Raw genomic sequence first — 24,562 nt, 5'->3', positions numbered from 1 at the left:
AACGGTTTCCAAAATCTTTCAAGCGGTTTTCTGGTGGTCAACTATGTTCAGGGATGCTCACGCCTACATAGCCAGATGCGATGAATGTCAGCGACTTGGGAACATCAGCAAGAGGAATGAGATGCCTTAGAATTACATTCTAGAGGTTGAGGTGTTCGACTGTTGGGGAGTCGATTTCATGGGCCCATTCCCTCCATCCTTTAAGAACGAGTACATCCTCGTCGCCGTTGACTATGTATCTAAGTGGGTAGAAGCGATGGTGAGTCTCACTAATGATGCAAAAGCGGCGACTAAGATGTTCAGCTCCATCATCTTTCTGAGATTTGGAGTGCCTCGAGTGGTCATTAGCGATGGTGGAACACACTTCATCAACAAGGCATTTCAGGGCCTCTTAAAGAAGAATGGAATAAGCACAAGGTGGCGACAGCTTATCATCCACAGACGAGTGGACAAGTTGAGTTTTCCAACAGGGAGATCAAGAGCATTCTCCAGAAAACTGTCAACACCTCACGAAAGGACTGGTCACTTAAGCTGGACGATGCTCTATGGGCCTACAGAACGGCCTACAAAACGCCGCTAGGGACCACCCCCTATCACCTGGTCTACGGTAAGGCGTGTCACCTTCCTGTCTAACTCAAATACAAGGCTGCATGGACAGTCAAGTTACTGAATTTCGACATCAAGCCAGCAACTGAGAGGCGCATGATCCAAATCCATGAGCTGGAAGAGATAAGGCACCTCGCCTATGAAAGCTCCAAAATTTATAAGGAAAAGACCAAGGCCTACCATGACAAGCGAATCATTGCCAGACATTTTGAACCCAACGATAAGGTCTTGCTTTTCAATTCAAGGCTGAGGTTGTTCCCAGGCAAGCTGAAGTCTAGATGGTCCGGACCCTTCACTGTTAAGGAAGTTCGACCCTACGGAGCTGTTGTGTTACTGGACAGAAAAGGAGACGAGTTCGTAGTGAACGGGCGCTTAAAGCATTACCTTGCTGACTCCACTATCGCAGAGGGCGAAGAAATTCCCCTAAGCGATCCCCCATCAGCCTGATCGGCTGATCCAAGTCAAGCTAATGACTTTAACCAAGCGCTTGGTGGGAGGCAACCCACTGGTTAGTGTGTACATTGTTTTCTATAGTCTATTTTATTTCTTTTCAGATTTATTTTGTAGTTCAAAAACAAGAAAAATCGGACACTTCAGTTAGAACAACCAAAGGACAGTTCTTCTGGTAGAACAACCCATTGCCTGTTCCAGGTAAGTGTTCCGAACCAAAAAAAAAAAAGGGCAGTTAGGGCTTTGCCTATTTAAGGCCCCACCCTTCCACTTTCCCCTTTCACTTCGCCGTACACTGTTCTCCAACCCTTGCGATTTTTAAGCAACCACCAAAGCTCAGATCTTCATCCATTTTAAGTGGTTTTTGCTTCTCACTCATTTGGAATTTCGAGTTCTTTCTGTTTTTGCAGTCCATTTCACCATTTTCAACAGATGGAACGCACTAAGCAATCAGCCAAGAGAACGCGAGCGACCTGCATGAGCAGTACGCCACCCCCGCAAGCACAACAACAAACCTCTGCGATCTACCCATGGCGTGTTCGACAACATACGCTTCCTCCCTCCACCTGAGCTCCTTTGCACTGATCCACGTGCTACAGCACCTGACGCGGACATGGAAGATGTTGAGGACATCACCCCAGAAGCTGAACCGTCATACGACCTCGGAGAGCTGGCTGATGTGACCGATGATCAGGCTTACCGACGCTGGATGGTTGACTCGCAGCGGAAGAACAACAGCCTCATGCGGAGGATCCTCCATCTCGTCACTGGAGGCTGCATTGGCGGAAGTAACCAGCGACAACCTCCAGCAGAGCAGACTCCATGATCGCACCGACCAGGAAAAGCGCCTATGGGAACAGGCACTTCAACCGAGGAGGTTCATCACTCGCGCAACAGACGTTCGTTTGATCCAGCCGAGAGCGGCGAGTCCGACTGAGTCCGCGAGGACTATTCTCTATCCATTGTTCTATCCATCTGAACTCTTTATTTTTATGTTTTATTTTTATGCCTTGTGTTGATTTTAGGCTGACCTCAGATTCATTTCACACCATGGATGGTGTAAATTAAGTCTGGAGAAGCACTGTGTGTTGAAACTTTATGTCTTTGTTTTGAGTTAGTCCTTATGTCATTTGGATGTTTTATTGAGTCAGTTTAGAATCGAGTCAGCTAAAACTCTTGTGGGAATTAGGACCTTGTGATATATTCTTTTAACCACCTCATGCTCTAACATTCTTATCTAGTGACCTTAGCAGTGATGAAAGACCCACACTTGGACCTGGAACACCCTCTGACTTTTCTCATTTGATTCTCCAGAAGCTCTCATCCGATCAGGTTACACTGGGTCGACTCAACTCCACCTAACTTGAACCTAATCCTGACTGAAATTCTTCTTGTTATGGGCATTAGATCAGGGAAACGAGACCCACGCTCAGGGCTTCTTATTCTTTTTACCAATCTTGCTGATCCTGAGTGGCTAGCTCATCTTTAGCTAGTTCCAACCTTGTACTTAAGCCTTTATTTTCACCCTCATGTACTCTGTTTTTCAATGTCATATGTGCAGATATGTGCAAAAAGGTCGGAGATGATAGGATTGACGCAGCCCCTTACTCGTTAATGCCTTACATTCAGAGAAGAGAGAGCGAGCATAATGAGAACAGTTGACAAGATCAAGCCCTAATAAGAAGAACATTCAAGGGTGCATGATCTGACCAGAGGAACAATGGCGACCCTTGAGAAACAAAAGGATAGACCACCAGTGGCTGCAAAACATTCACCCCTATACCTTTCCCTCGAAATCCCATCAAGTTTGTGTAAAAATATAATAATAATAATATCTATATATATATAGTATGCTTTTATTTATTTTGGAGATGGGGAAGGTAGTTTCGGAAGATACACGCCACTGAGAAGGGTTGGGCAAGGAGTTGGTACCGATTTTTGAGGAATAAGAAAAGAAGTCAAGAGCTGGAGAACAGTCACATGATTGACCCGAAGTTGAGAACAACCACATCCGTGAAGCAGAAACGAGTAAGGGTTGTGGACATCAATAGATCCGTCCTCTCTTGCTATTTTGCGCGATATCCTGCATACACTCAAATACGGTAGCCCCTAAACACTCTCAGCTCCACCATAAAATAGCATGTTCCTTATCAACCCGTCTACCCTGAATAGTGCCTGTAAAGAGAAGCTCACGCTGTTCTTAATTGATGTTTAAGGAGTTTTGTCTCGATAGTGCGACCTTTTTAGGTATGAGACAGAGAGTATGGAGCTGATTCTCGAACAGCGATCGTGGGTGTTCTGGTAAGGGTGTGCGGTTTAAGTCTACAGCTTGTATGGTTCAGAGATGTGTGGTAAGAGCATGGTTATTCAGGAAAAGCGAGTTCCCACTCTTTCAAACATTTATCCCTGTTCTTGAGGCTTGGCCTTGTTCGAGGACAAACAAGGATCTAAGTCTGGGGGAATTGATATATGGTGTTTTTAATACCATTATATGTGTGCTTTTAGCTAATTCTCATTCCTAATTTGTGTTTAATTGATATCATTCCAGGTTTGGAGCAGGTGAAAGAGCAAAGAAGAGAGATTCATGAAGTCAGATGTCGTTTTGAAGGATTCGATGCGAAACAGCCATCTAGAACAACCTGAAGGTTGTTCCTGAAGAGAGCAAGCGTCTGACTGTTCCCGATCATTAAGGAAACTTCCTATTCCGGAAGTTTGCCCTAGATTCCACTCTCTCTTATCTCTTTACCACCAGCGCCTCCATATAAAAAGGCCTATGCTATCATTTCTTTTTCTGACGCTAGTTTTGCAAGAGACCTAGAACTATTTTCTTTGGATTAAGCAACTTGTAAGGGAGAAGGCTTCATCCTCACAAGAAGATCATCCTGAACCCTTGTCTTTCTACTTTATTTTATATGCAGTATTATTCAGAAACCATGTCTGTGTCATCCTGCTTTATGATTGAGTAGTAGGCTAAGCTTGCTTAGGGTTATAGGGTGTTAGTCGCATGAACTGAACACAAATAAGTAATCTTAATTGTTCTTCATTCATATTGTTCTTACTGCTTACATTGAATTGATCACTTAATGTTCGATTTCTGATTTAATTACCTAGTTAACCGCTTAGGAGATAAATTGATATATATTGAATGAGCTTTGTATCCCTAATCAGCGAGAGTAGATATTAGGGTATTAAGTGAACTAATCGGATCTTGTCTCTACGGCTTGTTATCGCGTCTTGTTCCAAGTGAGAACTTAGGATTCAAGACCGATCTGCAAAGGGAGCAAGACCACGATAGTGGATTGTTCTAGCCGAGTGATCTGAGTTCTAGACTGCACCTCATTGCACTTGAATAGTTGTTCAGTTTTGCATTGACACCCGATTAATAACCCTAAGCCGGCTTCATTTAAATCGAATTTGAACCATCTAAGTATTCTAGTTACTTGCGTCACAATTAATTCTCAAAACCCCACTTGTTTCTCAGCTTATTGTTGAACTCATAAGAGTAAAGAGTAAACTGGTCCTCTGGATTGAATCTCAAATATTACAATTATCACTGTTAATTTGACTATCAGCCATCCTGCTATCAAAACGAGCTTCGGCACAGTCACAAGGTAAGAATCATATATAAAATATCCAGTTGTATAAATACATTTCGAATTCTAATATTCTTTGTTTATGCTTATATTCAGATGCTCCATCGTGGGAACATTGCTTGCGACACACTCGAACAAAAAAAAAGGTACATAATAACAAAACCCTCTAATGAATGAAAAAAATATATTTGCAAAATCCAATACAGTGTAACCGCTACAAATTAACACTCCGTAAAATAATAATTTATGTAAATTAATAAAAATATTTGGTCCCAACTTGTACCGGTTCAAAATTTTACACAAATTGATAAAATAATTAAGATAATAAATTGTTAGAAAATTCAATGAAAATATATAGTCCAACTAAAATTATAAATTAAAAATTCCTATGTATAGATATTTATATAAATTTAAACCTATCATTATAGTGGTTGTCTTATGTTCACAACAAAATTGCTTTATATATTCTTATCACTTAAGTATATTTTTTGAGATATTGTAATCTTATATCTCATACCAAATTTAAATTCTATAAAACATATATTATACACACCAAATAACATAATAAATTAAGGCAAATGTAAACAAAATTTTAAAAACAATTAATGTATATACCCTAAGTCAAATTTTTCCCTTATCTTACAATAAATAGATCTTAAAATAATAAAACTAAATAAGGAAACTTTTGTAAAACTAATATATCTATAAATTATTAAAATTTCAAAGTCTAAACATTTTTTATATATAAATGTTATTTTATAGTACTTAACAAATATTAAACGCCGTTAAATATAAAATATTAAACACACTATGTGTTAACAACTTGAATCAAATTTTATCACAGATAAATGCTCCACATCTAAAGCCGAAGATAACACAATCGTAACATGCACAAAATGTGGTGCATTAATGTGGATTTTGGAAAGCACTGGTACGGACTCCAAAACCGGTGAACCAACATTCACAATTTGCTGTAATCATGGCCAAATAAAGCTTCCTCCGATCAAGCAACTTCCAGCCCTGTTAGAAGAACTTCTTCGGACTAGGTGGTTTTGAGATACCATCCGTGTCTATAATTCTATACTGGCTTTCACCTCCATTGGAATGAAAATGGATTATAGTGTGGTGCATGCGCCCGGTCCTTACACTATACGGATCCAAGGTCAAACCCACCATAGAATAGGCTCGCTTATACCGTGTCAAGGCCAACCCACATAATATCTCCAGCTTTACATATTTGATACGGGCAACGAAATCAGAAACCGTTTAAATGCGATGGGGCAAACCTCAACAGAAGGTAATCTAGATGAGACAACCTTAGAGCGCCTTATCGAGATGATTGACGAGAATAATTGTTTGGCTAAGATTTTCCGACGGGCACGTGACTACTACGAAAGCAATGGGACAAAGTTTAATATTAAGTTGCTCTCAGATAAAGGGAAAGGAAAAGAATACGATCTTCCGAGTACAATTGAGGTCGCCGGCCTTATCGTAGGGGATATGTCATCAACAATTGGAGTACGAGATATAATGGTCCAATTCCAATCTGACACTTTGCAGCAGATACGTGATGATCACCCACTATACATGAGCCTCCAATATCCTCTTCTGTTTCCATATGGTGAGTATGGATTTCACCCCGAGATCCCATTACATCTTGAGACAGGCACCTCGAAAACAAAGCAATTCCTAACCATACGCCAATACTACGCTGCTCAGATACAAATGCGTCTCAACCAAGGGATGACTTTGGTTAAAGGTGGTTGTCTCCTCCATCAATATGTTGTGGACGTTTTTACAGCAATTGAAGAAGATCGGCAAAGGTAAGCGAGGAATAATCAAGATGTTTTGAGAGCCGAACTCTACAGTAATGTACTCAATGTTGTTAGCAAGGGTGACACTGATGCTAAAATTATTGGTCAAAGATTCATACTGTCGCCAAGTTTCACCGGTGGGGCCCGATACTTAGTTGAAAAATATCATGATACGGATAGAGTTCTCTGAGTGAATTCTCAAAGTCGGGGAAGGTCGTCAAGAATCAGTACAAGAAGATGAGGTAATGGCTACCATGAACAAATGATAATCGTCGACAACTCATTGGTCCAAGAGACTAAGGATGAATCATTAAAACAAGTTGTCGATGCTGCATATGGTGATGTCAACAAAATAAAGCCCTCCGAAGGTTCCTACACTGATAAAGCTATACTCACACCCCGAAATGATACCATCGATGAAATCAATGCATATACAATCTCCAAAACCGACGGGGAGTCAAGAGACTACTACAGCTACGATAGCTTCGAGGTTTCAGATACTCAGTCTGACCAAAATGATACATTATACGCGATTGAGTATCTCAATTCCATGGAATTTTCAGGATTTCCTTCTCATAAACTCACTCTCAAAGTTGGGGCCCCAATTATGTATCTACGAAACGTAAACAAAAAAAAAGGTTTATGCAACGGTACCCGTTTAATCCTACCCCACATAGGCGAAATAGTGCTTAAGGCAGACATAATCACTGGGTCACATATTGGAGACGAAGTTTTAATCCCAAGAATTGTTCTCTTGCATGATGAAACAAATCTGCCGTTCACTTTGCGTCGACCACAATTCCCTATCAGATTGTGTTATGCAATGACAATCAACAAAAGCCAAGGGCAAAGTTTAAAAGAGGTTATCCTATATCTACCTAGACCTGTCTTCGCACATGGTCAACTGTATGTGGCTCTCTCATGTGTGACGAGCAAAGCAGGCTTAAAAATCATCAAAAGCAAAGATTCACACCCACGAAAGATGAAGAACATAGTCTACAAAGAAATCTTCAACCGCCTTCATTCCCATGGGAGTAAGTAAAATTTTAAATTCAGAATCTAATTGAATATTTTTTATGATTATCTATTTAATAATTCACATTTACTTATTATGCAGTATTTTAGCTATCAACCGAAAGGAATCAAAGTTAACACTCCTTCCCTGATGATGGATATCTCACTATTTCCAAGTATGTCTACTTATTCTATTAATTGAATAAATTGATTCATATTACTAAGTTATGTTCACTGATTTATTCGAAATAATTTCAGGCTCTCCAACTCAAAAAAATCCCAAGACATCTACACGCCCTCTTCGTCGGAAAGTTCAACCATTATGATTTTCGCTTTCCTATTTAAAGATTTTTACATCTGTTCTCAATAATGATAATGACTTTCCTCTGCGTCTAAACATGGTTTATAACATAATTTAATTTTAAAACTGATCTACCGTGCTCTGGACAACCAAAAAAGTTTGACAAATCAAACAAAATATAGCCCAATCATCGTCATTTACGCGTTGGAATTTTAATATATATAATCTAACTCCAAATTATTGTAGATTATCATCTAAAATCAAAATATTTAAAAGCATATTCCACGCGTAGCGCGGACAACGACTCTAGTATACATAAATGATAGAATTCTATACATGTATAGAGTGCAGCTGGATTATTAAATTTTAGAATGAAATAATGTAGAATATTTAATTCCATCCATTCTATAAAATTTTGGAATGAAATAATATTGAATACCCATTCAATTAAGTCCAGAAAAAGTCAACAAAATTCAAAGAATATGATTTCATTACAATTTGATCATAAATAAATATAATGAAATTTATTTCATTTTTCTTCATATTCCATTCCTCTAATTTCATTCCTTTTTAATCTAAGTGATTCCCGTTCTATAAATTGAAGGCCTCCAAGTTCTCATTAGACACAACTCAAAACACACATTATCTTCGTTGAGTTATCTCTGGTCATATTATAATCATCTCCAAAGAGAGTTATGGCAATTTCAAAAGCTTTTATTGCTTCTCTTCTCATATCTCTTCTTGTTCTCCAGCTAGTCAAGGCAGAAGCGGTAAGTATTTTTATTGGTAAATACACAATATTAGGAGTTTCCATGCACCATGCGCAGAAATAGTAATTTTTAATATAACATTTTTTATTTCAAAAGAAAATTTTGATTTATATTTCAACATTATTAATTTATATTTTAAATTCAATAGTTATAAAAAATCATAAATGTATTTTGTAAGGGCAAATATCCAAAATAGCACATTTCTAAGTTTATGTCACAAAAATAGCATTCAAAAACTAAAATGACCAAAATAACATTTTATCTTTTGAAAAATTTAAATTTTTTTTTTCACAATTTGAAATCTTATCCCAAAACCCACTGCCCAACTCTAAACCCTAAACCCTAAACTCTAAACCCTAAACCCTAAATTCTAAACCCTACACCCTAAATCCTAAACCCCCACCCCTTAACTCTAAACCCTAAACCCCACCCCTAAACTCTAAACCCTAAATCCTAAACTCTAAACCCTAAACCCTAAACCCTAAACCCTAAATCCTAAACCCCACCCCTTAACTCTAAACCCTAATGTCTAAATTAATTTACCATTGGGGTATAAATGTATATTTATCTCTTTTGATAAAACATTAAGTACTATTTTGATCATTTTTATTTTTAGAGGCTATATTTGTGACAAAAACTTTTTTAGTGCTATCCTAGTCATTTTCTCTTTTTGTAATCTTATTTCTTTTGATTTGGTATAACTATTTAAATTTTATTTTATTTAAATTTTAATAAAGATAAAATTAGATTTTATAAAAATAGATTTAATTATATTATTGTGTTTAATGATTATTATATATATATATATATATCTTCCCATCTAATTTTAAATATATATTTACATATAAATATAAATTCTAACAAATTTGAGACTTTGTTTGTTTTAGTTAAACTGAAAAATCTTTTTGTTAATTTAAATGATGAAGATGAAAAGATAAATTTAAATAATGTTTAAATATTTAACTATCAATTTGGATTAGTGTTACTTTATTTAGTTTATTTTGATTAATGTGAGATACATATATACATATATATTATTATTTTAATTGTGATATATGAATTATTAATATATTTAATAGTTTACCATAAATAAATATTTATATGAAAAATTGACATTAATGATGATATATGAGTTATTTTATTACCATATTTAAAATTCTTGCAAAAAAAAATTTAAATTTTTATAAGAAAATTTTACATCTCACAATTAATATGATGTCATGTCACTATTTTCTAAAACCATGTCATTTATTTTAAGTGTCATGTCATCTTTTTTCCAGCGAGAATGATTATAATGACGAAATGTGTATAAATCACTTCGCAAATATAGTATAGGGGATATGTCTATTTATTTGACTAAATATACTTCTTATATTTATCCTTTTCCGAATATCCACTCAGGAAATCTCAAACAAAAAGAACGGTTACGGCAGTAAGATTGGTAATTATATTAGCTTATATCTTATATGTGCACACATACTGACATATGTAAGTTTTATATTAAGACTAGCGTTTATTTTTGTAGATTGTGGAAGTGCGTGTATAGCACGGTGCAGGCTCTCAAGTAGACCAAACCTTTGTCACAGAGCGTGCGGGACTTGCTGCGCCAGGTGCAACTGTGTGCCACCAGGCACGTACGGAAACTACGACAAGTGCAAGTGCTACGCCAGCCTCACCACCCACGATGGTCGCCGCAAATGCCCTTAAGACTATTTCGTTTTGTTTGACAGTAATTGTTGGCATTACATCGTATTGTGTGTGGTTCTACGTGAAATAATCTCGTTGTATTGTTTCGTTTTCTAAATAAAGTTATGTTGCTTTATGGATGATCGATTTAAATTCTTTTCCTCAATGATTGGTTGTTCTCATTATAGCGTGTTCTCAATTTTCTTTATAAATTTAAAGCACAACACATGTATATTTTCAGGGGATTTTATGTTATTTGTGGAAAACGATCCGTAGATCGGATTTTATTGAGTTATTCTAGGTTCACCAGCCAATAGGATTTCATTATTTCAAATTTGATATTTTTTAAAAAAGAAACAAAATATTATCAAATTATATTATATTTTTAAAATAAAAAAGTGAAAAAAAATAACAGCTACAGAAAAAAGAATTAAAAAAATCTTTTTAACGTCGTCAGCAAAACACTAAACCTTAAATACTAATCCCTAAACCATAAATCATAAACCCTAAACCTTTGGGTAAACCCTAAACCTTTGGGTAAACTCTAAACCCTTGGGTAAATCCTAAACTCTAAATAAAAACACTAAACCCTAAAACTCTAAACCCTAAACCCTTGAGTGTTTTAGTGTTTATTGATTTTGATTTAGAGTTTAAGATTTATCCTAGATTTTAAGATTTATCCTAGAGTTTAGGGTTTACCCAAGGGTTTAGGGTTTATGATTTAGGGTTTAGGATTTATGGTTTAATGTTTTGTTGATAACGTTAAAAAAAATTTTTTCTAATTACTACTATTTTTTATTTATTTCTTTTTACTTTTTAATTTTAAAAAGATAATATAATTTGACAATATTTTGTTTTTTTTTAAAAGATATCGAATAAATAACACAATCCTATTGTTTGGTGAACCTAGAGGTTCACCCTATGGGGTGAACCCAATAATAAGTCGATTTTATTTGTAGACGATATTTTGTTAGCATCGATATTTATTCGGATATTCATAAATTTGGTCCACAGAATGAATCCATACCATAGAAAATAGTAAATGAATATCATATAGGTTCGTCTAAAAAACAAAATAGATGACTCGCGTTAAAGGATAGATGGATAGTAAAGTTGATGTAAATATAGCACGAGGGAAGGTTGGACAAATGCAAGAAACACTTCAGAAAAGTGATATAAGCAGATTTTTTTTTCAAACAATCCATTGTGGATCAGAAGTGGAATTCGTCTCATGTTTGGTTTAAGAATGATTGATTTTTTTTTGAACCTTTTCGATGAAAATCTCCCAAGGAGTCGGCATTCTAAGTTGGTAAAAGGGATAAGTCTTGCTACTATGAAACCGTAAAGCTTCAAAGACAAGGGATGTAGAGTGAATAGTCGCACGAAGGATACGGAAGGCCTCCAATATTCTAACTCAATGCCCTAAGATATGACGCACATGGACGACAATGAAAGTGACCCCTTGGATATATGCACCAGGAAGTATCAGTTTGATCTCTTGGATATGATGCATCAAGACGGATCGAAATATCAATTGATATTGCAAACCATTGAAAAAAAATGAGAATCAATTTCAAGGTTCTGAAAATAATACTCAAAGATTTATCTTAGTATTTATGCAAATGAGCTCTATAAATAGAGAATTACATTATAATAACGTCCCTAATAATAGCTCAACATGCAAAACACCTAAGAAAGTTAAAATCAAAGTCTAAAGTGCATGTAAGAGAGATAAAATATATAATTGAATGCTCTCTTTGCTAAAAACGAAAATTGATTATTTTTTTATTGTTTTTGGGATGCATCCACTTTCTAAGGCTTCTATGATGGATCAAGATTATAAGACAACTCATTTTGTAGCCTGATTTATCATGGTGTCGTCAGAATTCTTCATCTAATGTTCGCAGGTCCAAACGCGTTAGCTAGGGACCTATTTTGTAAATTGAATAACTCCTTCGTCTGAACTCTTTTTGATATGATTCTTCTTCGAGGACTTTTGTAATTGAGCTGAGCATATTCTCCAGGTGGTTTCATGCGTTTATTCCTTGTGGTTGAGCAGATATGCCTCGAACACTGAACACATGATGCTTCCCATGATCATATCACTTCTTCAGCAAACAAATGTGTTAGTCTAATTGCGCAAAATGTTATGAAAAGAAATAGCTGGAGGTCGTATGTTGCATACCCATTGGTTAAGTCATGGTGGTAATTTGGGGGGGGGGGGGGGGGGGGGGGGGGTCTAGTGATTATATTTGGTCGTGGTGTTGATGGCTGTTGTTGTATGGGTTGTTTGAAAGTCTTCTTTTATATGAAAATAAGAAGGCTAAAAACTTCCATTGTGATAGGGTTTTGTTTAACGCATAAGATTTTCTGGTAGACAAACAGAATAAAAATTAGAATATGTAATGAAGCCCCCGGCGAGGATCGAACTCGCGGCCTTTCGCTTACGAAGCGAACGCAATACCACTATGCTACGGAGGCTGATGCAATGTTTTGTAAATGCACTTTTTACAACTATCGCAAACGTAGGCTGGCCTTACATTATAACAGGAGTGGGCCTTAAACTCAATGATAATTATGGGTCTTCTTTCCAAAATCGTTCTTTGCATAACTTACAACTGCACATTTTATGGGCCTTAACACAAATCGTAATAATGTGCCTTATTCCAAGTGAAGATAATCAAAATCAAATGAGTAAAGAAAAAAAAGAGAGAGAGTAAAATCAATTTATTTGGTAGACACAGTAGACATTTGGCAGAAACCCACCTGACTTGTCGATTTCAGTGTGATGAAATGATGAGACATCTGAACAGTAATAATAGCCGTCGATTTTAACATCACCACAACTTTTTATCTCTCTAGAGTCAAGGCTAGGAGGTCTCTCTCTACCAGTTCGTACACGCTTCTAGTTAGGCATTTGGATATTGGACATTGAGGAAGTGCTGCCGTTTCTTGATTGGTCGAGTCATCAAGAGAAAAGTAGAAAACACCGTGACATTCTCTCGTAATTATTGAAGACAGCCAGACGTTCGAGTTACAAAGGGGACCGGTTATGCGAAGTTATCATAGCTTTTGTGGGGGTACATTTTGGTTATAAATGGTTTGCGGAGTAGTACTATTAAATAGTTACTTCTAAATCAATCAAAATCACTGAACACTAGTATATGATGTGTTCAAACAATTGGATGTCTAAAAGTCCTATAAACGTATGAAATTAATTACAAATTTATTACTACAACAATTGATTACAAATTTATTTCTATATCCCACAAAATTCAAACCATTCAATTGATTAGCCGTTCGGCCATTCATTGATTGGCCAGCCTTATTAATAAACACTAATTAAAAATAAATTGTTAACTAAGTAAAACATAAAAAGAGATATCTAGATTCAAAATAATTATTTACAGACCTAAGAATTAGATAATTTTGTTGTGAATGAAGAGGGGAACTTGTGTGTATTATTAGGTCGACCAACTGGTCTTTATATACATATGGTAATGACGGTCTAAGTAATGGATCGACATGAGATCGTACTTATCCTTAACTAGATAATGACTAGCAATATGTAAGATAAACACCAACTATAATGTAGATAAACACAAGAGTAGATAGGCGCCAGTATGATCCTGCGGATGGGCTTGGCCCGTCTTGCTACACGGGCTGATAAATGGGTCGATCACTAAATGGTTTATAACACTCCCCCTTGATCGACACATCCGGTCAAGGTTCATTCATGCTTTGGATGTTGCCTCATTAAAACCTCTCTTGACAAACCCAAAACCCAATGTGGTAAAAGGGAAAACAAGACAGGAAAAAAGAGTACAACACATGAACTCCCCCTGATAAATGCATCACCGAAGATCCTTCAGTCGACGCATGCCTATCTTCCATATGAGCTTCTTGAACGTTGAGGTTGGTAGTGACTTGGTGAAGAGGTCGGCTGAATTCTCACTCGAACGGACTTGCAATACTTGGACCTCTCCTGCCTTCTGAAGCTCGTGTGTAAAGAAGAACTTAGGAAGAATATGTTTCGTCCTATCTCCTTTAATGTATCCATCCTTAAGCTGTGCGATGCATGCTGTGTTATCCTCGTATAGGATGGTCGGTGGATCCTTTCCTTTGATCATACCACAAGTGGTACGAATATGCTGTGTCATGGATCTCATCCATACACTCTCACGGCTGGCTTCATGCATGGCTAATATTTCTGCGTGGTTAGAGGATGTGGCTGCCATGGTCTGCTTCATGGACCGCCAGGATATAGCTGTCCCACCGTGTGTAAAAACATAACCAGTCTGAGATCTAGCATAATGTGGATCAGAGAGATAACCTGCATCAGCAAAACCAACTAAATCTTCCTTAGATTTGTCAGTAAACATAAGACCCAAGTCTTTCGTTCCTTGTAGGTAACGAAGTATATGTTTAATCCCGTTCCAGTGCCTTTGGGTCGGACAGGAGCTGAACCTAGAAAGTAAGTTCACAGCAAAGCTGATGTCTGGTCGTGTGTGGCCAGCTAAATACATCAGAGCTCCTATGGCACTGAGATAAGGCACTTCGGGACCAAGGACTTCCTCATTTTTCTTCTTCGGACCAAATGGGTCAGTGTCCGGACCAAGACTTCTCACGACCATGGGGCTAGTCAATGGGTGAGACTGGTCCATATTAAATCTTTTGAGTACTTTTTCTGTATATGCCTTTTGATGCACAAGAATTCCATCTTTCATATACTCAAGTTGCAATCCCAAACAAAACTTTGTTTTTCCAAGATCTTTCATCTCGAATTCTTTCTTGAGATATTCAACAGTTTGGGAAATTTCTCCAGAGGTTCCTAGGATATTTAAATCATCTACATATACTGCAATGATTACAAAACCCTTATTGAACTTCTTTATGAATATGCATGGGCAGATCTGGTCGTTTTTGTATCCTTCTTTCAGGAGATATTCGGACAGTCTATTGTACCACATTCGACCTGATTGCTTTAATCCATAAAGAGACTTGTTCAATCTGATACAATGTTGTTCTCGAGAACTCTCTTTGTTTTTCAATTCAATACCATCTGGAATTTTCATGTATATCTCATTATCCAGTGGACCATATAAGTAGGCAGTTACAACATCCATTAACCGCATATCAAGACCTTCTCTTACAGCCAGACTTATTAGAAATCTTAAGGTCGTAGCATCCACCACAGGGGAATAAGTTTCCTCATAATCTATTCCTGGTCTTTGTGAGAATCCTTGTGCAACAAGTCGTGCTTTATATCTCACAACTTCTCCTTTCTCATTTCTTTTTCTCACAAAAACCCATTTGTATCCCACTGGTTTTATGTTGTGAGGTGTCCGGATGATCTGTCCAAACACTCCTCTCTTTTTCAGTGATTCTAACTCCACATTAATGGCTTCTTTCCATTTCAACCAATCTGGTCGTTGCATACATTCTAGTATAGATGTGGGTTCTAGATCCTTATTATCCATCAATTCGACTGCTACATTATAAGCAAATATATCATTCATGTCGACATGTTTTATGTTCCATTTCCTTCTAGACATGACATAATTTATTGAGATCTCATTATTGTCAGGAACTTCATTACCTTGATTCTTAGCGTCCCAAGTATCTTTTGGTGGTACATGAGTTTCCTTTTCCATGTCTAGAGTTTCCACTTTGTCGGATTTCTTTGCACTCTTTCTTTTCCGAACTTCTTTGTCTTTGGAACCTACTGGTCTACCACGTTTCAATTGTGGTTTAGACGTAGTAGCAGCCTGATTATGTCCATCACAGACATCAAGTCTTATTGGTGCATTTGCAGCTGGTATGTATGACTTGGTTACTCTATTTGGGTCAGCAAAGGAATCTGGCAATCTGTTAGCTATAATCTTCCGGACTTCTAGATCACAATCTCTAGTCCGAGGATCCTGCCATGTTAAGGATGTTTGATTCCATTTTATATCCTGTACCAGCTTACCATAATCACCCCCTAATGCTGGATACTGGGATTCATCAAAATGACAATCCGCGAACCTGGCCTTAAACAAATCACCTGTTGTTGGCTCTAGGTACTTAATAATAGAAGGGGAATCGTATCCAACATATACTCCCATCCTCCTCTGAGGTCCCATCTTTGTTCTCTGTGGTGGTGCTATAGGCACTTGGACGGCACATCCAAAAACTCTTAGATGGGATATATCTGGCTCATGACCCGTTAGTAGTTGGGATGGCGAGTATTTGTGCTCACTAGATGGCCTGATGCGAATTAGCTCAGCTGCATGTAGTACTGCATGTCCCCAAGCTGATACTGGGAGTTTGGTATTCATTAAGAGTGGCCGGGCAATCAGCTGGATCCGTTTTATAAAGGATTCAGCCAGGCCATTCTGAGTATGGACATGTGCTACAGAATGCTCCACACTTACCCCCATGGACATACAATAGTCATTAAAAGCTTGGGAAGTGAATTCACTTGCATTGTCTAGACGTATAGTCTTTAATGGAAAATCTGGAAAATGTGCTCTCAGTCTTATTATCTGAGCCAGCAATCTTGCAAGTGCTAGATTACGAGTTGATAGGAGACAAACATGTGACCATCTTGTGGATGCATCAATCAGGACCATAAAATATCTAAATGTCCCACAGGGTGGGTGTATTGGTCCACAAATATCAACTTGTATTCTTTCTAGGAAATTTGTCACTTCCTTATTCACTTTGGTACGTGATGGCTTAGTAATTAGTTTCCCTTGTGAGCATGCTTCACATGTGATATTCTTAGGGATAACTCTTTTTGTTTTCAAACTGTGACCATTTGAATTTGATATGAGTTTTCGCATCATGTTCGAACCGGGGTGTCCCAGCCGATTGTGCCAAAGAGTGAACTCTTCTTTGAATTCTTTATTCAAGACGGCATTAGCCTCAACAAGACTGGTCTGGGCATAATAAAGACCAGTCCCACACGCAGGTATAGTCTCAAAGACTTTCTTATTGCCTTGGGTGATTTTATAAATCTGTAGGAATTCTTTACTTCCTTCACCCATTGTTTCGATGTGGAAACCATTCAGTCTTATGTCTTTAAAGCTCAATAGACTTCTGTTTGAGCTAGGTGAGTACAAAGCATCTTCAATCTCAAGATGTGTACCTTTTGGCAATAAGATATTGGCGTGGCCATAGCCTTCAATTAAGCTAGCCGTGCCAGCTATAGTGGTGATGTTAGCTACCTTATGTGTGAGATGTATGAAAAATCGTTTGTCTCTCAAAATGGTGTGGCTGGTGCCACTGTCCACCACGATTGTATCCATTCCACTTTTCATTCTTCAAAAAACAATAATCATAAAGTTAATGAATAAAATTTTCAGAGATGATATCTTTAATGATCTAATTCTTAGGCATATGAGAAATGAAAAAAAAATTATTCATTCATAAGGATAAAGTTAAATCCAAAGCCAAACACTGATAAACAATCTTAAAGAACACCAAATCCAGGGGAAAACAATAAAAAACGATATGGAATTTTAATTCCTTATTTCAGTATGTCTGAAGTTTCAAACTCCATGTGATCAACTTTTTCTGACTCGTGCTGGTGATCCTGGACGTCTTCCAAGTCATCATCATCATCATCATCATATCCCGGGTCTCGAACCATGTTAGCTTCCGGGTTTCTTTTTAAGCTCTCCATGTAAAGCTCACACAAATGCTTAGGAGTTCGGCAATTATTTGCCCAATGATTACCCATACCACATCTGTGGCATCGATCAGCTTTGATCTGTGGTTTAAAAGACACACTACGGCCTCGGCCACGACCACGGCTAAAGTCGGGTGTGGTACCGCGACCACGTCCTCGCCCGTGTGCTTTAAAAGAACCACGACCTCGTCCTTGACTTCTTCCACGGTTTGGACCGGGATGGTCATTGTGTTGGACAAGGTTACTCTCTTTCTTTGGCTCTATAGCCAGCTTAGAGATGTCGGGTAATGGAGCTGTACCAGGAGGTCTCATCTCACTGTTTTTCAATAACAGTTCGTTGTTAGCTTCAGCCAACAAGAGACATTCTATCAACTCAGTATATGTGGCGAAATTCCTCTCTCTGTACTGCTGTTGCAATACCATGTTGGTTTGAGGAAACGTGGAGAGAGTTTTATTAAGCATCTCTTCCTCGGTTACTTTTTCACCACATAACCTTAACAAGGACACAATTCTGAACAGGACTGAGTTGTACTCGTCTACTGATTTGTAGTCCAAGAACCTTATGTGTTTCCAATCATATTGAGCCTTTGGAAGCAACACCGTTTTCTGGTGGTCATATCTTCGCTGTAAAGCGATCCAAAGGTCATATGGATTTTCCATGGTCATGTACTGAGTTTTCAAGTTCTCTTGGAGATGGTGGCGTATCATGTAGATAGCTCTATACTTGGCTTTGTCACTGGAATTGTTGTCTTTGGTGATTGTGTCACCAAGATCTTTTGATCGCAGCATGATCTTTGCATCAAGCGCCCATTCCAGGTAGTTGTCACCATTGCTTTTCAAAGCACTGAAATCAAGATTCGCAATCTTTGACATCTAAAAAATATTTGTAGTTTATCCCCATTAGTAAGAAAATAATCGGATCATTCACATACTCTTTCAGTCGGGTACAAGCAATGCAAGTAACTAACAATATTTTTTTTTCAATGATCCAAACGATTTCATGTATATGCAGGAAGGTAAAGTTAAACCTATACATCTAGGATAAAGTTAAATCCATTGCATGAAATTTGATCAGTTTTATCAATTTTCGACATGAAAGTAAACTAATTAGTGTGAATGATCTATCCTAATCAGATGATTTCATGTGATATGCAGGAAGGTAAAGTTAAACCTATACAAAATCGAGATAAAGTTAAATCCATGCATGAAATTAGATTAGTATACATTTTCAAAAAAAAATGCAATCATTTCTTACTTTTATTTGTTTTCGATATTTATCAGATTAAATATAATGATTTGATAATGCTAGTATATCAGTAATAATCCGATAAATACTAGCAATTCCTATTCCTAGTAGGATTAGGAAAAAAAATAAATCGATATTTTTCTGATAAATGGTGAAAATCCTTTTTTTTATTTAAGATAAAGATATAAGGTTTTTTTAAAAAATAGGAAAATCGAATTAAAATATATAATATAGTGTTTTCTGTCGGATTTATCAAAAAAAAATCGGATTTATCTTTAAAAATTTCAGATTTATCTATAAGAAAAATCGGATTTATCTTAAAAATATTAAAAAAAATTCTTTCAAATTTGAGACAGGTTCTAGTCGATTTCAACATATCAGAGAAGGACTTTTAACTTCAAGAACAAGTTTCTAATGCAAGCAAACAATCAGATTAAGTTGATGCAGCAGTCGGATATGTAAAAAAAAAATTGGTGTAATTGTCATCCTAAAAGGTTCTAGCAATTAACTCACATCAGGAAGATTAAAAAAATCAAACAAGCTTAAACAGGGTGAAACAAGACGAGATTTAAGCTTTGAAAATAGATTAGGGTTTTAGATTTTATTCTGCAAAGACATACGGCTAGATGTAGTTGTATGTATGCGGCTGAGGGTTTAAATCCTTTTTGGTTTTGTTTTGAGTTTTCTGAAGATACCTGAACCTTTTGTGATGAGTTGAACGGTCTGTGAGGAGAGAGAGCTGCTGGAAGAGCTTTAGGAGTCGCCAGAAAATAGCAAGAGATCGTTTGGTTTCTGATTTATGGGTGGTGGATTTTTGGAAGGGTTTAGAGACAAGGTCGTGCTGATAACGTGTTGTGAATGAAGAGGGAAACTTGTGTGTATTATTAGGTCGACCAACTGGTCTTTATATACATATGGTAATAACGGTCTAAGTACTGGATCGACATGAGATCGTACTTATCCTTAACTAGATAATGACTAGCAATACGTAAGATAAACACCAACTATAATGTAGATAAACACAAGAGTAGATAGGCGTCAGTATGATCCTGCGGATGGGCTTGGCCCGTCTTGATACACGGACTGATAAATGGGTCGATCACTAAATGGTTTATAACAAATTTAGGATAATCATAATAATCATAATAATATCCAATTTATTAATTCGTTGTAAAGAAAAAACAAAATAAAAATGGGATATGAAATTGAGAGTAGGGACGGGTTCAAAATGATAGGCATAGGAAACCCATGCAGTAGTGAGTGAAGTAGTACATTTTTCAGCTCTTAATGCTGACGTGTCTGACACAACGATCTCCTCAGTAATGACGTGGCAGAACAGTGAAACAAATTGGACGGTGATCGTGTCTCTTTCATTACACACCGTTCGATACACAAGAGAGGGGAAGAAGATAAAACGAGAGAGAGAGAGAGAGAGAATAAGCGTTTTGTCATATCGTGTGACATTTATAAAAGCGATCGAGAGAGCGAAACGACAGCTTCGGATTATCCGTCTTTTTCTTTTTTTTCGCAAATGTTCAAACTTTGAGAAAATAATCGTAGCCTAGATATAGAGAGAGAAAGAGCACAAGGTTTGATTTTGATCTCTTTCCTCTTACTAAATTCTGGGTTGAATCTAAGCTTCGAATGTGTGTTTTTGATAAAACTTTGAACGAGTACAATTTGTATACGTTTTATCTTTCTTTCTTTCGTTTGTGTCAGTTACAGATATCAATGTTCTTTGATTAGACTTGAAGAACAGTGACCTCCTCCCCATTAATGAACCTTTTTGTCTTTCTTTCTCTTCTTGGCTACTTAAAAATATCCAATTTTGTAACCTTTTTCAAAAGTTTCAACGATCTACACTGTTCTTTGCAAGCGAGGTTCTTCACGGGTTGTAATGTAAAAGAAAAAAGGAAAAAAAAATATCCTATAAATCTGCTTTTTTGTTTCTCTTTAACACGAAGAGAACCTGATTCTTCGAGACACGAGAAACCAACTTTTCTTTCTCTCTCTTTTTATTTTTTTCCTAACCAAAGTGTGTGACTTTTTCTTCTTTTTGTTGGGCAGAGATTTTGAAGTGAAGTGAGAGGTCTCAATCTTTTTTCTTTTGTGGTTATCTCTCTTGAGTGGTGAAGAGGAAGAAGAAGAAGACGAGAGAGTAAATCTTTAAAAGAAAATGGAAATGGGTCGTCGCGATATGAGACATGGAGGAGGAGCCAATCGATCTTCCAAGAAAAAATCATCTGGTAAATTCCAAAAACTTTTTTCATTTCACAATTCTCACAAACCAACAAATAAATAAATAAATAAAAATAACCCAAAGTTGTCTCCTTTTTTTTTGTCGTTTTGTATTAAATGGTCTGTTTGCTCTGTTTCTTTCTCTCTATCTCATGGATTAGGATCTGTGGTTTCGGCAAAACAGAAGAAAGGAACGTTGAAGAAACTGAGTTTAGCTGCTGATGGTGAGAGAATGAATCATAAGAAGCAAGAGATGATGATGTGTTACGACTTCCCTGCTTCAGATTTAGAAAACGAAGTGGTCTCTCTAAAGAAGAAGAAGAAATCTTCTAAGCTTCTAAAAAAGGTAACTTTCTTCCTCATTAAGGAACACTAAACCTTCTTACACATTCACACTAATCTCTATCTATATCTCTATTTCAGAGTTTGAAGGAGAGTAATGGTGTTGTGCATCCTCATGCCTCTGTTCCAAGGAAGCTTCGTTCAGGTCCCTTCTTCATCACCAATTTTTCATTTTTTATAAAAAAATAAATGAAAAGGAATGTTTTTTTTTTTTACCGTATGATGGAGAGATCTGTGCAAGTGTCAGTAAACCTCAGTTTCTGAGTAGTTGGGAAGATCATGGTGTTTGAGACTTTGGATTGTTTTTCAAGCAAACTCTATTAACATTCTTTTTATGGACGCAAAGATTCTGCTACTTGTCTTTTTTTATAAAAATCAAAAGCTACCATCATCAATATATTTTATCTTCTTTCTCATCTTTAAAGCTTGTCTTTATTTACTTTGGCAACTCTGTTCCTTTTTTTTTTCTTTCCTAACTTTTGTATCTTTTCTTGTGCACTTTGAATTGCAGCCATGAAGAAGAGGAATCTTGAATCTGTTTCTAACCTATCCTCTCCTTCAAAGAGACTTAACCGGTCCATAACTGGAATCGAATCTCTTAACATGGATTTGGTTAACAAGGAGAATCAAGAAACGGTTTGTTCTTTTATTTAATCATGACGACTACAAGTTTTATAGTAGAGAATAGAAACAAGACTTTGAGCTAATGTCCTTTTTTTTTCTTTTTGGTTTGGTTAGGATGCAAAAGCTATTGTTTCTAAGTCCATGATGATTTCTAAAGATGAGGAAGAAGTTGCAGAGACGTTGTTCGGTTTAGCTGATATGTTTAACGAGGCTGGCTCTGTTGATAAGGAAACTTGTGATGCTTTTCCCACCAAAGCTGACTCAGTCTTGGTTGTTGAAACTGGCTTTACCACCAAAGATGAATCACTTGAACCGGCGGTTTCAGTTCTCTCTTCAGACAAAACTAAGCAGCTTGATGAGATTCCTTTACAGCAAAGCAGCTCAGTGAATGTGACTGATGCACCTGTAAGTACAAAAACCAACCACTCTTTAGGTCATACTCTCTTGGTTAAGATTCAAACTAATGACTTTATTCAAACTTGTAGGCAAGAGCCATGGAAACAAAGGCTGCAACATGTGATATCAACTATAAGAGCAACGGTGAGAAAAGCTACCTTACAAATTTTGTATTGAGTTAGTACTGAGTTATGTTTTTGTAACAGGTCTTGGTCTGTGGCCTGGACTATCTTCAACCAGGCCATCTTCTACAAAGCTTCCACCATGGATGGGTCAAGCTCTTTCTTCTCCTACCAAGAATGCTTCACCGTTAAGCGTCCGTCCGAGGAAGTTGAAGAGATGTGCCTCTCACATTTACATTTGCCAACTCATCAAAGCATTACAGACCAGAGAGAGCAACCAAACCGAGCAAAGATCATCAGAAACGCCACAATACAGAGTCCCTGACCCTGTGACAACGACTAGTGACTTTAAAAGCAATGTTGCTCCATCCATCAGGTGTCAAAATCCACATCTGATAGATTTGTACAAGACATGTAATCCAAAACCTGTGCAAGAGGACCAGGCTCAGCTTTCTCTGGAGCTCTATGGTCCAAAGACTACTCAGAAACAGGTAGCATTCTTAACTGTTTTTTTTTTGTCTTTCGTTAAATCTTTTTCCTCTCCGAGTTCAAAACTCTTTTCACTTCTGAATAAACAGGAACAGAGCTATGACTTCCTCTCTCTCTCGTCTAATGGAGCATCACAATCTCATCCTCCGTTTCCAAACTCATTTCCGCAGTATCCTCCTATCTCTGCAGCTTACAATAGCCACCTCTCACCTGCACTTCCTAGCCATCAGGTGAGCTTAAGTCATCTCTCTTCTGAGTAGATATTTGATTGTAATCAGCTGCATAACAATGTGACTTCCATCTTGCAGATGCAGCAAATGTCTCCTTATCTAGCTAGTAGATACCAAACCGCTTACAACGCAAACCACCACCACCACCACCACCAGCAACAGCTTCAAAAACGGATGTGGGCTGCTGCTCAGTATAGACCTTTAACAAGTGGAAACACCGTCGTGCAGCCGTTATCGAACCAATACAGTAAACCAAACCTCTCTTTGAACCTGACCAGCATTCAACCTCTGCAAGTTACTTCCTCGCCAAGGTACAACAACAATGTATTTCAGCAGCAACGTCGTCTCATGTCTGCTGCTGCAGCAATGTCAATGAACCATCACCATAGCAACATCCGTTCAAGGACGGTGATGAACAGGCAAGAGCACCATTTCCCACTTATCTACGAGGATACAAGAACACCATTGCAGCTACTATGCAACGAGCAGACGTGAAGATGCTCTGGTTTATATATGGTTAAATTAGTTCAAAGGATCAGACATTTGGTTAAAAAAAAAAAACAGAGTTCTGTTCTGTCTTCGCCGGAATTTGAGATGGTGTCTTTCTCAGGTGATGAGAATAGGAAGAACAAGGTTTTTCACAGAGAGATGATTGAATCCACTTGTTCCAGAAAAAAAAAACACTATGTTTTTTTTGTGTAAATGAGAATCGCAAGGGAAACAAAAACAAATGTTAGCTGTTTTGAGTTATGTAAGAAAAACATTTGCTCTATGACATGGCAAATGTACTAGTACCAACCATTATGTTTCCAACGAGCTAGTTGTTTAATGGATAATCTCCTACTTTCTCTCAAAAATAAATGTTTGAAAATAATTTTTTTATGTAATGTTATTAGTTAATGATGGTGAAATATATATTTTAAAAAATTAATTGTAATTTTTAAAATACAACTAGTTTAGAATTAT

At 37.1% G+C, this 24,562-nt stretch overlaps 3 protein-coding genes and 1 non-coding gene across 4 annotated transcripts; 2 read left to right on the top strand and 2 right to left on the bottom strand.

The window, feature by feature from the left end:
• The first annotated feature begins 6,725 nt into the window (after nt 1–6,725).
• On the top strand, nt 6,726–7,505 carry LOC125582279 (ATP-dependent DNA helicase pif1-like). The gene has a single exon (XM_048748894.1). The coding sequence runs from the start codon at nt 6,726–6,728 to the stop codon at nt 7,503–7,505; it is 780 nt and encodes a 259-aa protein (XP_048604851.1).
• Nucleotides 7,506–12,643: 5,138 nt separating this feature from the next.
• On the bottom strand, nt 12,644–12,715 carry TRNAT-CGU. The gene has a single exon. It is a non-coding gene; the product is annotated as a tRNA-Thr (tRNA).
• A 5,032-nt stretch (nt 12,716–17,747) lies between these two features.
• LOC125582278 lies at nt 17,748–18,782 on the bottom strand. The gene has a single exon (XM_048748893.1). The coding sequence runs from the start codon at nt 18,780–18,782 to the stop codon at nt 17,748–17,750; it is 1,035 nt and encodes a 344-aa protein (XP_048604850.1).
• A 1,801-nt stretch (nt 18,783–20,583) lies between these two features.
• On the top strand, nt 20,584–24,368 carry LOC106390969. Its single transcript, XM_013831531.3, has 10 exons — nt 20,584–20,744; nt 21,223–21,401; nt 21,555–21,739; nt 21,817–21,880; nt 22,247–22,371; nt 22,474–22,764; nt 22,845–22,899; nt 22,962–23,368; nt 23,456–23,596; nt 23,675–24,368. The coding sequence occupies exons 2-10, from the start codon at nt 21,332–21,334 to the stop codon at nt 24,089–24,091; spliced, it is 1,755 nt and encodes a 584-aa protein (XP_013686985.2). The 5' UTR covers nt 20,584–20,744; nt 21,223–21,331; the 3' UTR covers nt 24,092–24,368.
• Nucleotides 24,369–24,562: the final 194 nt, after the last annotated feature.

Source organism: Brassica napus, chromosome C2 (genome assembly GCF_020379485.1).
Source record: "Brassica napus cultivar Da-Ae chromosome C2, Da-Ae, whole genome shotgun sequence".
NCBI lineage: Eukaryota > Viridiplantae > Streptophyta > Magnoliopsida > Brassicales > Brassicaceae > Brassica > Brassica napus.
Note: the sequence above shows the minus strand (reverse complement) of the source record. Positions and strands in the feature narration are given on the sequence as shown.

Coding starts and splice junctions, on each gene's coding strand:
- LOC125582279 (XM_048748894.1), top strand. CDS start 6,726: ATGATAATCGTCGACAACTCATTGGTCCAAGAGACTAAGGATGAATCA.
- LOC125582278 (XM_048748893.1), bottom strand. CDS start 18,782: ATGTCAAAGATTGCGAATCTTGATTTCAGTGCTTTGAAAAGCAATGGT.
- LOC106390969 (XM_013831531.3), top strand. CDS start 21,332: ATGGAAATGGGTCGTCGCGATATGAGACATGGAGGAGGAGCCAATCGA. Junction 22,372..22,473: donor ACAAGGAGAATCAAGAAACG/GTTTGTTCTTTT, acceptor TGGTTTGGTTAG/GATGCAAAAGCTATTGTTTC. Junction 23,597..23,674: donor CTGCACTTCCTAGCCATCAG/GTGAGCTTAAGT, acceptor TCCATCTTGCAG/ATGCAGCAAATGTCTCCTTA.